At 44.8% G+C, this 14,150-nt stretch overlaps 1 protein-coding gene across 1 annotated transcript in view; it reads left to right on the forward strand.

Annotated features, from left to right (window-relative positions):
• Positions 1 to 1,416, forward strand: part of HTR3A (5-hydroxytryptamine receptor 3A) — a 34,821-nt gene extending 33,405 nt beyond the window's left edge. The window contains exon 9 of the mRNA XM_088443020.1: positions 1,124 to 1,416. Coding sequence (XP_088299146.1) covers positions 1,124 to 1,407 — 284 coding nt within the window. The 3' untranslated portion in view covers positions 1,408 to 1,416. The remainder of the gene's footprint in view (positions 1 to 1,123) is intronic.
• Positions 1,417 to 14,150: the final 12,734 nt, after the last annotated feature.

Below are 14,150 nucleotides of genomic sequence, written 5' to 3' on the forward strand. Positions count from 1 at the left end.
TACAACCGGGTCAAGGATCAGATTCACTTTTGTGATCCGGTTTGAACAGAGTCCTGGTTTGGATCTGTTGCCGTTTCGGAACTCAGATTTAATAAAGAAACTTGGGTTTTGGATTCTGAGATTTTAGCTGTTTTGTCGATTTTTTATTGTTTTTTTATACCCGAATCCAAAACCAAAACACTTGGGGGTGGTTTTGCAAAACGAAAACACGAAGGTAAATCCAGATCCAAAACCAAAACATGGGGGTCAGCGCACATGTCTAGCCCCTACTAAGACAGGGCAAGTTCCTCTTGTGCAAATGGACTGCAGTATACAGGGGAACAAATGGTCGCCAAAGGGGGAGTCTGCACAACACCTCTTCAGTGACTGTTATTTTGATACACTGCATCACAAAAACATCCTGCATTGCTGTGATAAGTGGCGTTTCAGGATGCGTCTTTGAGCTGAGATAAAGGGTATACAATCGGGAAGCCGGCTGCCTTAATACCGGCAGCAATCTTCCCGACTGTCATTTCCCGGCGAGGGATGAAATGCCGGGCGTTTATATCTAGATGCCTGACATTTCCCCGATGCCGGGAGACAGGCACCCGGCATCCCGATCGAAGGGATGCCAGGCGCCGCGACCGGACAGCCGCGGGGGGAGGGTTAGGTTTAGGGCACCCGGGGGGGGGACTTAGGGTTAGTCACCACCCCGGGAGGGTTAGGGTTAGGCTAGGGGGAGGGAGGGTTAGGGTTAGGCACCCCCAGGGGGGACTTAGGGTTAGGCACCCCCCCCGGGGGACTTAGGTTTAGGCAGCGGGGAAGGGAGGGGGTAGGGTTAGGCACTTAGAGGGAGGATTAGGGTTAGGTACTTGGTGGGGAGGTTAGGGTTAGGCACCCCTAAGGAGGGTTAGGGTTAGGGGGTTAGGTTAGATAGTACTTACCTATCCACGATCAGGATTTCCAGCGCTGCCGGCTTCCGCTGCTGGGAACTCTGCTGATGTCTGCCAGGCGCTGCCGGGAATCGAACCGCCGGCCATGCGGCCGGCAGTATTTTATACCGATTCCAAATAAAGGGCTTGTTAATATATTAACCTCAAAGTTCTCAAATGGATGATAATTTGTTATATGTTTTCTCTTATAGATAAATTGGCTCATTACAATTCTGAAAATGTTAAAGATTATGAAAATTCTATGGGAGTAATTCTGCCTACAAAAGAGAGCTCAGTAGCAGTGGATAGTATCCTCCATGAGATTGCATCGATTCGGCAGTATCTAGAGAAAAGAGATGAATATCGTGATATAGCCAAAGAGTGGTTGCAGATTGGATATGTCCTTGATATCCTACTTTTCCGTGTTTATCTGGTGGCGGTATTGGCTTACACTGTTACCTTGGCAACTATGTGGTCCTACTGGCAGCATGCCTGAAACTATAAAGAAAGAAAGGACACTATTTACATGTTTAGCATATATTATACCGATTATTACTATGGATTATCCTGAATAAGTATTGTAGTGTGCATTTGTAAATATGTATATATATATATATATATATATATATATACTGTATATGCACATTAGACAATCTGGTTTCAAATCAGAGGATGTGCTGGTAAATTGTTGACCACAGCTACAACTGCTGGCATATTGCTGGGTCATATTGTTATGTTATAACTGTCACTAATGGTCATTAATGCTGGTACATTGCAGGGCACTACTACTATTTGCGTCTTGATAAAGGAGTATAACTCCGAAATGTTGACCTTTAAGGCTGTGCTGCCAGCGTCTTCATTTGATGTGTGTATGTCAGAGTGCCATCCATTTCACCGTTAGTAGTTTCTGGGAAAGGCACCTCACCGCGTTGTTTATACACCTGAGTGCCGGATTTCTTTGGATTGTAAATACAGTCAGGTCCATAAATATTGGGACATTGACAGAATTTTCATATTTTGTCCTCTATTCACCACCACAATGGCTTTGAAATGAAACAAACAAGATGTGATTTAACTGCAGACTTTCAGATTTAATTTGAGGGTAATTATATCCAAATCAGGTGAACGGTGTAGGAATTACAACGGTTTCTATATGTGCCTCCCACTTTTTAAGGGGCCAAAAGTAATGGGACAAACTAAACAATCATAAATCTAACTTTCACTTTTTAATACTTTGTTGCAAATCCTTTGCAGGCAATTACAGCCTGAAGTCTGGAACGCATAGACATCACCAGACGCTGGGTTTCATCCCTGGTGATGCTCTGCCAGGCCTCTACTGCAAGTGTCTTCAGTTCCTGCTTGTTCTTGGGGCATTTTTCCTTCAGTTTTGTCTTCATCAAGTGAAATGCATGCTCAATCGGCTTCAGGTCACTGAATTGACTTGGCCATTGCATAACATTCCACTTTTTAGCCTTAAAAAACTCTTTTGTTGCTTCTGCAGTATGCTTCGGGTCATTGTCCATCTGCACTGTGAAGCGCTGTCCAACGAGTTCTGAAGCATTTGACTGAGTATGAGCATATAATATTGCCCGAAACACTTCAGAATTCATTCTGCTGCTTTTGTCAGCAGGCACATCATCAATAATTACAAGGGAACCAGTTCCATTGGCAGCCATAAATGCCCACGCCATGACACTACCGCCATGCTTCACTGATGAGGTGGTGTGTTTGGGATCATGAGCAGTTCCTTTCCTTCTCTTCTCTTCCCATCACTCTGGTACAAGTTGATCTTTGTCTCATCTGTCAATAGGATGTTGTTCCAGAACTGTAATGGCTTTTTTAGATGTTGTTTGGCAAACTCTAATCTGGTCTTCCTGTTTTTGTGGCTCACCAATGGTTTGCATCTTGTGGTGAACCCTCTATATTCACTCTTGTGAAGTCTTCTCTTGATTGTTGACTTTGACACATATACATCTACCTCCTGGAGAGTGTTTTTGATTTGGCCAACTGTTGTGAAGGGAGTTTTCTTCACCAGGGAAATCATTATTTTGTTATCCACCACAGTTGTTTTCCGTGGTCTTCCGGGTCTTTTGGTGTTGCTGAGCTCTCCGGTGCGTTCTTTCTTTTTAAGAATGTTCCAAACAGTTGATTTGGCCACACCTAATGTTTTTGCTATCTCTCTGATGGGTTTGTTTTGATTTTTCAGCCTAATGACAGCTTGCTTCACTGATAGTGACAGCTCTTTGGATCTCATATTGAGAGTTGACAGCAACTGATTCCAAATGCAAATGTCACACCTAGAATCAACTCCAGACCTTTTACCTGCTTAATTGATAATGAAATAACGAGGGAATAGCCCACACCTGTCCATGAAATAGCTTTTGAGTTGATAGTCCCATTACTTTTGGCCCCTTAAAAAGTGGGAGGCACATATTGAAACTGTTGTAATTCCTACACCGTTCACCCGATTTGGATGTAATTACCCTCAAATTAAATGTGAAAGTCTGCAGTTAATGCACATCTTGTTTGTTTCATTTCAAAACCATTGTGGTGGTGAATAGAGGCCAAAATCTGAAAATTCTGTCAATGTCCCAATATTTATGGACCTGACTGTATATATATATATATATATATATATATATATATATACTGTATATGCACATTAGACAATCTGGTTTCAAATCAGAAGATGTGCTGGTAAATTGTTGACCACAGCTACAACTGCTGGCATATTGCTGGGTCATTATAACTGTCACTAATGGTCGTTAATGCTGGTACATTGCAGGGCACTACTACTATTTGCTTATAGTGGTCTCTGCTATTATTTCTGGAGTGTTACTTGGCACTATGGATAATGGTAGCATATATGTGCTTTGCTATTATCTCTGGGATATTACTGGTCCCCTACAACTACCAAGGGGCTTATTAATGGCCAATGATTTAAATGCTGACTTGTTACTAGAAACTCTTATGATTAAAATTTATCTATTACTTATTTATTTTTAAGCACAATAAATTTAACATTTGAGCCACTATGATTATTCAAAGAGTCACTTGGGAGGCCCCAAACTTTAGTGGTTTAAAGGACCAGGGCTAAGAAAGTACTTTCATAAATGGAAAGCTATTTATTCAAGCATGATTGTAGTTCCATTCAGTAGATACTTGAGGTGAACCTAGTATTACTGGAATTGTATGTTTCAGTAGTATTAAATTATCTATCTCACTGTTTGTATTGTATGGCAAATTGTCTCAAGTTGATCATGGATCATATGACATTAATCAGTAATGTATGACATGTGTTCTTATAATCCTAATAGTTCTAAGGGGCATATTTATCAATATTAGTTAGGTTTCACACCCGTTTCACATTATTTTAGTATCACCTAAATGTACTAAAGGGCCACCTGAAGATGGCGTTTTTAGGGCTTTCTCCCATTTCACCGACTCCTTCTCTGCTCTGACTGGCAGAGCAGAGCTGGGAGCTGGTGTCTGTGATCAGCCTTGTGAGTCTAAATAGACCACAAGCTAATCACAATGCAAAAAAAAATATTTAAAATAGAAAATATAAACACTTACTGTACCTGCACTTAGGGACTGTTGATCGGTGATTCGGTGAACTCCTCTGTGACCCCGGTCATATGATGTATGCTGTAAACCGGCATCTCAGTTTACAGCACAAATCAGGTGATCAGCTCACAGAGCAGGAACCTGGTTATCAGCTCACAGAGCAGGAGCCCGGTGATCAGCTCACAGAGCAGGAGCCCGGTGATCAGCTCACAGAGCAGGAGCCCGGTGATCAGCTCACAGAGCAGGAGCCCGGTGATCAGCTCACAGAGCAGGAGCCCGGTGATCAGCTCACAGAGCAGGAACCTGGTGATCAGCTCACAGAGCAGGAGCCTGGTGATCAGCTCACAGAGCAGGAGCCTGGTGATCAGCTCACAGAGCAGGAGCCTGGTGATCAGCTCACAGAGCAGGAACCTGGTTATCAGCTCACAGAGCAGGAGCCTGGTGATCAGCTCACTGGAGTCACAGAAGAGCTCATCCAATCACCGATTACCAAGTTAAGTGCAAACAGAGGGGCAGGGTGGGTTGGGTCTTAGAGGTAGTTGGCAGCGGGACATGCGCAGGTACACTCTTAGGGTATTTTTTGTGATAAATACCCTGAGAACTGGAGAGGATTCGCAGGGACAGAGCTTCCTCGCATGCACAGTCCCTGTGTGCAATATTTGATGCATATTTGCGATGTATTTAAACATTGCATTGCTAATTTGGGTGATATTATCACATCCCAACCACATCTGAGATGTGGATTGTGATAAATATACGCCTAAAAGAGAAATCACTATGTGCAGTAGCAGATGCGTCCCATCATTTTGAGCTCTAAGTCATTTCTGAGTACTTGAATTAAAAGGACACAAATCAACAGTACAATTTGTGAAATGTTTTCATGACATCATATAAACATTTTTTGTCGTGCTGGTGCCCAAGTTGTTAAGTATTTTTCCCACTAATTAAAACAATGAACCAGTATCTAGCATACAGAAATAGTCAACCTGATCAACACATTTTTCCAACACTGAAAGGCGGTCTGATGAGTCATGTATATCTAAAGGATGTTTAAACATTCTAACACTTTGACAATATGTAAGATTAAAATAAATGAATGTACTCTTTTAAGCTATTGCAAATGCCTTCTCCTGTCAGTATGTAAGTGGCCCTCTTCTGTGTCTTTCAATGGGAGCATAACATTACTTCTGTAGAAAAATGGCTTCCGCTACAGAATCCTAGCTGTTTCTAACTTAGCTTTAAATGTGCAAAGCTCCTTTTCTAACAGTGTGTAACTGTGATTATTATGAGTAGTGTTTTTATCTACAGTATACAGCAAATTTGCTCATACAGTTGCTACTTCAATAAAATCCATAGTAGTTACTGATTATGTAGTGTTAATTTATTGTTAGTACTGTAACAGAGGTCTGGTTCCTAAGCCTTGGATGGAGATAAAGTGAACAGAGATAAAGTACCAACAAATCAGCACCTAACTGTCATTTCTCAAACACAACTATATTATAAGTAATAAACCATTCCCTAGAACAGTGGTTCTCAATCTCGGTCCTCAGGACCCCTCACAGTGCACGTTTTCCAGGTCACCCAGCAGGTGCACTGGTGTACTCATTACTCACCAACACATTTTAAAAGATCCACAGATGGAGCTAATTATTTCACTTGTGATTCTGTGAGGAGACCTGGAAAACATGCACTGTTTGGAGTTCTGAGGACCGAGTCTGAGAACCTGTGCCATAGAGTAAAGATAGCACATGTTAGAAGTCACATGTGGCCTGTATGAAGGCATGTGGTTGCCCTTATATTGTCCTGGAATTCCTCAGTGACCTATAATATCCTTTTAATTTACAGTAGAGGGTACAGTATATTACATTACCCAATACTTTGAATAAACAAAACTGTGAACAATATCCTTATATTCATCACCATTTGGCAGCACTAGTAATCCAAGATAATTATATATTTCTCTCCAGTGTTAGGCTATTCCTCATCCTTGTAGCTTAGCAAATATAATATACTATACATTGGCTCATACATTATGAGCAAATGTAACACACTACACTTCTTTCTATTAGGGGTGTGCACCGGCCACTTTTCGTGTTTTGTGTTTTGGTTTTGGATCTGGATCTTTCTTCGTGTTTTGGATCTGGATTGGTTTTGCCAAAACCACCCTTCCGTGTTTTGGGTTCTGGGTTTTGTGTTTTGGATCTGTATATATGAAAAAAAGCATAAAAACAGCTAAAATCACAGAATTTGTAGGTTTTTCTGCTCCTATGCTATTATTAACCTCAATAACCTTAATTTCCACTCATTTCCAGTCTATTCTGAACACCTCACACCTCACAATAGTGTTTTTATGTCCAAAAGGTTGCACCGAGTTAGCTGGATGACTATGCTAAGCGACATGAGTGGGCGGCACAAACACGTAACCCATCTAGGCATGATACTGCAGTGGCAGACAGGATGGCAGTTTGAAAAACAAGGCCCCAAACCGTACATAATGCAAAGAAAAAAAGAGGTGCAAGATGGAATTGTCCTTGGGCCCTCCCACCCACCCATATATTGTATAAACAGGACATGCACACTTTAACAAACCAATCATTTCAGCGCCAGGGTCTGCCACACAACTGTGGCTGAAATGATTGGTTCGTTTGGGCCCCCACAAAACAAGCTGGCAATTAATCTGTCCCTGCACAAACTGGCTCTATGGAGGCAAGATGTCATCCTCATCCTCCTCATCCACCGATTCTTCACCTTCTTCAGTGTGTACATCCTCATCCTCACAAAGTATTAACTCGTCCCCACTTGAATCCACCACCACAGGTCCCTCTGTACGTTCTGGAGGCTGGTCTCCCTGGAAGAGCTGATAATTCATTTTGATGAACATCATCTTCTCCACATTCTGTGGAAGCAACCTCCTACGCCTTTCGCTGACAAGATTCCCGGCTGCACTAAACACTCTTTCGGAGTACACACTGGAGGGGGGGCAACTCAGGTAAAATAGAGCCAGTTTGTACAGCGGCCTCCAAATTGCCTCATTTTCCTGCCAGTACAGGTATGGACTGTCTGACATGCCTACGTGGATGCTGTCACCGATGTAATCCTCCACCATTCTGTCAATGGTGACAGTATCATATGCAGTGACAGTAGACATGTCAGAAATTGTTGCCAGGTCCTTCAGTCCGGACCAGATGTCCAAACTTGGTCCTGCCTGCCCTGCATCACTGCCAGCGGGTTGCTTAGGATACCTAAGTTTTTTCCTGGCAGCCCCAGTTGCGGGAGAAAATGAAGAAGGAGCTGTTGACGTGTCACGTTCCGCTTCAGCTGACAGTGTGTTCACCAGCAGGTCTTTGCACCTCTGCAGGCTTGTGTCGGACGGAAAGAGAGACACCACATAGGCTTTAAACCTAGGGTCGAGCACGGTGGCCAAAATGTAGTGGTCTGATTTCAACAGATTGACCACCCTGGAATCCTGGCAAAGCGAATGAAGGGCTTCATCCACAAGTCCCACATGCCGAGCGGAATCGCTCCGTCTTAGCTCCTCCTTCACTTTCTCCAGCTGCTTCTGCAAAAGCCTGATGAGGGGAATGACCTGACTCAAGCTGGCAGTGTCTGAACTGACTTCACGTGTGGCAAGTTCGAAGGGCTGGAGAACCTTGCACAACACGGAAATCATTCTCCACTGCGCTTGAGTCAGGTGCATACCCCCTCCTTTGCCTATGTCATAGGTGGATGTATAGGCTTGTATGGCCTTTTGCTGCTCCTCCATCCTCTGAAGCATATAGAGGGTTGAGTTCCACCACGTCACAACCTCTTGCTTCAGGTGATGGCGGGGCAGGTTCAAGAGTGTTTGCTGGAGCTCCAGTCTTCGGCACGCAGTCGCTGAATGGCGAAAGTGGCCAGAAATTTTTCGGGCCACCCAAAGCGTCTCCTGCACGCCCCTGTCGCTTTTCAGAAAATTCTGCACCACCAAGTTTATTGTGTGAGCAAAACATGGGACGTGCTGGAATTTGCCCAGATGTAATGCCCGCACAATATTGGTGGCGTTGTCAGATATCACAAATCCCCAGGAGAGTCTAAGTGGGGTAAGCCACTGGGCGATGATTTCCCTCAGTTTCTCTAAGAGGTTGTCGGTGGTGTGCCTCTTACTGAAACCGGTGATACACAGCGTAGCCTGCCTTGGAACGAGCTGGCGTTTCTGAGATGCTGCTACTGGTGACGCTGCTGCTGTTGCTGCCCAGTGGGCTGTCACAGTCATATAGTCCTTAGTCTGCCCTGTTGCACTTGTCCACATGTCCGTGGTAGGCGTAGCAATGCAGGATCCTCCGGAGGAATCCCGGATAGGAGAGTCAGTCATGCCAGTGACATGGCCTGCAGGACTACTTCCGATCCTGACTAAGGAGGAAATTGACGAGGAGGGAGTTGACGGTGTGGTTTGCAGGCGCTTGGATACAACAGGACAACGGGATTTAGGTGTCCCTGGACTGCTTACGGTCTTAGCCAAAGTTTCTGAACTTGACAGTAACTTTTTATGAACGCGCTGCAGGTGCCGTATAAGGGAGGATGTTCCTAGGTGGTTGACGTCCCTACCCCTACTTATTTCACCTTTACATATGGTACATATGGCAAGACAGTTGTTGTCCGGATTTGGATAAAAATATTGCCAGACCAAAGAGGTGGAATGTTTGGTCTTCTGCCCAGGCATGACCGTGATGGGCTTTTTCATCCCACGGACAACAACTGTCTCCCCCGGAGCCTGATTTAAACAAACCACCTCACCATCAGAATCCTCCTCGCCAACTTCCTCCTCAGCGCCAGCTACACCAGTATCCTCATCCTGTTGTACTTCAACAGTGACATCTTCAATTGGCATATCAGCAAGTGGACTGTGGGTGCTCCTTTCAGCACTTGCAGGGGGCGTGCAAATGGTGGAAAGAGCCACCTCTTCCCGTCCAGTGCTGGGAAGGTCAGGCATCGCAACCACCACCACACTTGGACTCTCCTTGGGGATTTGTGATATCTTCTTAGAAAGCACAGTTCTTCGCTGTGCTTTTGCAAGCTTAAATCTTTAGATTTTTTTAGTGGGAGGAGGGCTTCCATCGTCATGTGAAGCTGAACCACTAGTCATGAACATACTAGGGATTGACCTTAGCCGTTCCTTGCCACTCCGTGTCGTAAATGGCATATTGGCAAGTTTACGTTTCTCTTCAGCTGATTTAAATGTTTTTTTCAAGGTAATTTTCCTGAACTTTGCCATTTGGGATTGTATGTGCCCTCTATTATGACATTGGGCATCGGCCTTGGCAGACGACGTTGATGGCATGTTATCGTCTATGTCATGACTAGTGGCAGCAGCTTCAGCACTAGGAGGAAGTGGTTCTTGATCTTTCTCTATTATATTTTTATCGGAGAAAGTTTGGTCCTCCATTTATGTTATATCGATTTGATATATACGTGCGGCTAAACACAGAAAATATTTTTTTATTATTGCTGGAGAGTAGTGCACTTTGTGGGTTACACCAGCCTTTAAGAAATGAGCCAGCTGGCTCTTTACTTAGGGGACACAGGCGCACGCTTGGCGCTGCTCCTTTGTTGATGCACATGCGGCTACTGCGCACACAATTCACAAACACAGAAAATAATTATTTTTTTTGGTTTGGACTGGAGTGTACTTTGGGGGTTACAGCACCCTTTAATGGTCAAGACAGCCGGCCCTTTACTTATGACACAGGCGCACGCTTGGCACTACTTTGTTGATGCACGTGCGGCTACTGCGCACACAATTCACAAACACAGAAAATATTTTTTTTTTTGGTTTGGACTGGAGTGTACTTTGGGGGTTACAGCACCCTTTAATGGTCAAGCCAGCCGGCCCTTTACTTATGACACAGGCGCACACTTGGCACTACTTTGTTGATGCACGAGCGGCTACTGCGCACACAATAAACAAACACAGAAAATAATTTTTTTTTTGGTTTGGACTGGAGTGCACTTTGGGGGTTACAGCACCCTTTAACGGTCAAGCCAGCCGGCCCTTTACTTATGACACAGGCGCACGCTTGGCACTACTTTGTTGATGCACGTGCGGCTACTGCGCACACAATTCACAAACACAGAAAATATTTTTTTTTTTGGTTTGGACTGGAGTGTACTTTGGGGGTTACAGCACCCTTTAATGGTCAAGCCAGCCGGCCCTTTACTTATGACACAGGCGCACGCTTGGCACTACTTTGTTGATGCACGTGGGGCTACTGCGCACACAATTCACAAACACAGAAAATAATTTTTTTTTTGGTTTGGACTGGAGTGTACTTTGGGGGTTACAGCACCTTTTAACGGTCAAGCCAGCCGGCCCTTTGCTTATGATACAGGCGCACGCTTGGCACTACTTTGTTGATGCACGTGCGGCTACTGCGCACACAATTCACAAACACAGAAAATAATTATTTTTTTTGGTTTGGACTGGAGTGTACTTTGGGGGTTACAGCACCCTTTAACGGTCAAGCCAGCCGGCCCTTTACTTATGACACAGGCGCACGCTTGGCACTACTTTGTTGATGTACGTGCGGCTACTGCGCACACAATTCACAAACACAGAAAATAATTTTTTTTTTGGTTTGGACTGGAGTGTACTTTGGGGGTTACAGCACCCTTTAATGGTCAAGCCAGCCGGCCCTTTACTTATGACACAGGCGCACGCTTGGCACTACTTTGTTGATGCACGTGCGGCTACTGCACACACATTCACAAACACAGAAAATAATTTTTTTTTTGGTTTGGACTGGAGTGTACTTTGGGGGTTACAGCACCCTTTAACGGTCAAGCCAGCCGGCCCTTTACTTATGACACAGGCGCACGCTTGGCACTACTTTGTTGATGCACGTGCGGCTACTGCGCACACAATTCACAAACACAGAAAATAATTTTTTTTTGGTTTGGACTGGAGTGTACTTTGGGGGTTACAGCACCCTTTAATGGTCAAGCCAGCCGGCCCTTTACTTATGACACAGGCGCACGCTTGGCACTACTTTGTTGATGCACGTGCGGCAACTGCGCACACAATTCACATTCACAGAAAATATTTTTTTTTTGGTTTGGACTGGAGTGTACTTTGGGGGTTACAGCACCCTTTAATGGTCAAGCCAGCCGGCCCTTTACTTATGACACAGGCGCATGCTTGGCACTACTTTGTTGATGCACGTGCGGCTACTGCGCACACAATTCACAAACACAGAAAATATTTTTTTTTTTGGTTTGGACTGGAGTGTACTTTGGGGGTTACAGCACCCTTTAATGGTCAAGCCAGCCGGCCCTTTACTTATGACACAGGCGCACGCTTGGCACTACTTTGTTGATGCACGTGCGGCTACTGCGCACACAATTCACAAACTCAGAAAATAATTTTTTTTTTGGTTTGGACTGGAGTGTACTTTGGGGGTTACAGCACCCTTTAACGGCCAAGCCAGCCGTCCCTTTACTTATGACACAGGCGCACGCTTGGCACTACTTTGTTGATGCACGTGCGGCTACTGCGCACACAATTCACAAACACAGAAAATATTTTTTTTTTTGGTTTGGACTGGAGTGTACTTTGGGGGTTACAGCACCCTTTAATGGTCAAGCCAGCCGGCCCTTTACTTATGACACAGGCGCACGCTTGGCACTACTTTGTTGATGCACGTGCGGCTACTGCGCACACAATTCACAAACACAGAAAATAATTTTTTTTTTGGTTTGGACTGGAGTGTACTTTGGGGGTTACAGCACCCTTTAACGGTCAAGCCAGCCGGCCCTTTACTTATGACACAGGCGCACGCTTGGCACTACATTGTTGATGCACATGCGGCTACTGCGCACACAATTCACAAACACAGAAAATAATTTTTTTTTTGGTTTGGACTGGAGTGTACTTTGGGGGTTACAGCACCCTTTAACGGTCAAGCCAGCCGGCCCTTTACTTATGACACAGGCGCACGCTTGGCACTACTTTGTTGATGCACATGCGGCTACTGCGCACACAATTCACAAACACAGAACATCATTTTTTTTTTGGTTTGGACTGGAGTGTACTTTGGGGGTTACAGCACCCTTTAACGGTCAATCCAGCCGGCCCTTTACTTATAACACAGGCACACGCTTGGCACTACTTTGTTGATGCACGTGCGTCTACTGCGCACACAATTCACAAACACAGAAAATAATTTTTTTTTGGGTTTGGACTGGAGTGTACTTTGGGGGTTACAGCACCCTTTAATGGTCAAGCCAGCCGGCCCTTTACTTATGACACAGGCGCACGCTTGGCACTACTTTGTTGATGCACGTGCTGCTACTGCGCACACATTTCACAAACACAGAAAATAGTTTTTTTTGGTTTGGACTGGAGTGTACTTTGGGGGTTACAACACCCTTTAACGGTCAAGCCAGCCGGCCCTTTACTTATGACACAGGCGCACGCTTGGCACTACTTTGTTGATGCACGTGCGGCTACTGCGCACACAATTCACAAACACAGAAAATATATATTTTTTTGGTTTGGACTGGAGTGTACTTTGGGGGTTACAGCACCCTTTAATGGTCAAGCCAGCCGGCCCTTTACTTATGACACAGGCGCATGCTTGGCACTACTTTGTTGATGCACGTGCGGCTACTGCGCACACAATTCACAAACACAGAAAATATTTTTTTTTTTGGTTTGGACTGGAGTGTACTTTGGGGGTTACAGCATCCTTTAATGGTCAAGCCAGCCGGCCCTTTACTTATGACACAGGCGCACGCTTGGCACTACTTTGTTGATGCACGTGCGGCTACTGCGCACACAATTCACAAACTCAGAAAATAATTTTTTTTTTGGTTTGGACTGGAGTGTACTTTGGGGGTTACAGCACCCTTTAACGGCCAAGCCAGCCGTCCCTTTACTTATGACACAGGCGCACGCTTGGCACTACTTTGTTGATGCACGTGCGTCTACTGCGCACACAATTCACAAACACAGAAAATAATTTTTTTTTTGGTTTGGACTGGAGTGTACTTTGGGGGTTACAGCACCCTTTAATGGTCAAGCCAGCCGGCCCTTTACTTATGACACAGGCGCACGCTTGGCACTACTTTGTTGATGCACGTGCTGCTACTGCGCACACATTTCACAAACACAGAAAATAGTTTTTTTTTGGTTTGGACTGGAGTGTACTTTGGGGGTTACAACACCCTTTAACGGTCAAGCCAGCCGGCCCTTTACTTATGACACAGGCGCACGCTTGGCACTACTTTGTTGATGCACGTGCGGCTACTGCGCACACAATTCACAAACACAGAAAATATATATTTTTTTGGTTTGGACTGGAGTGTACTTTGGGGGTTACAGCACCCTTTAATGGTCAAGCCAGCCGGCCCTTTACTTATGACACAGGCGCACGCTTGGAACTACTTTGTTGATGCACGTGCGGCTACTGCGCACACAATTCACAAACACAGAAAATATTTTTTTTTTGGTTTGGACTGGAGTGTACTTTGCGGGTTACAGCACCCTTTAACGGTCAAGCCAGCCGGCCCTTTACTTATGACACAGGCACACGCTTGGCACTACTTTGTTGATGCACGTGCGGCTACTGCGCACACAATTCACAAACACAGAAAATAATTTTTTTTTTGGTTTGGACTGGAGTGTACTTTGGGGGTTAC

Source organism: Taudactylus pleione, unplaced genomic scaffold, assembly GCF_031769625.1.
Source record: "Taudactylus pleione unplaced genomic scaffold, aTauple2 ptg000322l, whole genome shotgun sequence".
NCBI classification, from domain to species: domain Eukaryota; kingdom Metazoa; phylum Chordata; class Amphibia; order Anura; family Myobatrachidae; genus Taudactylus; species Taudactylus pleione.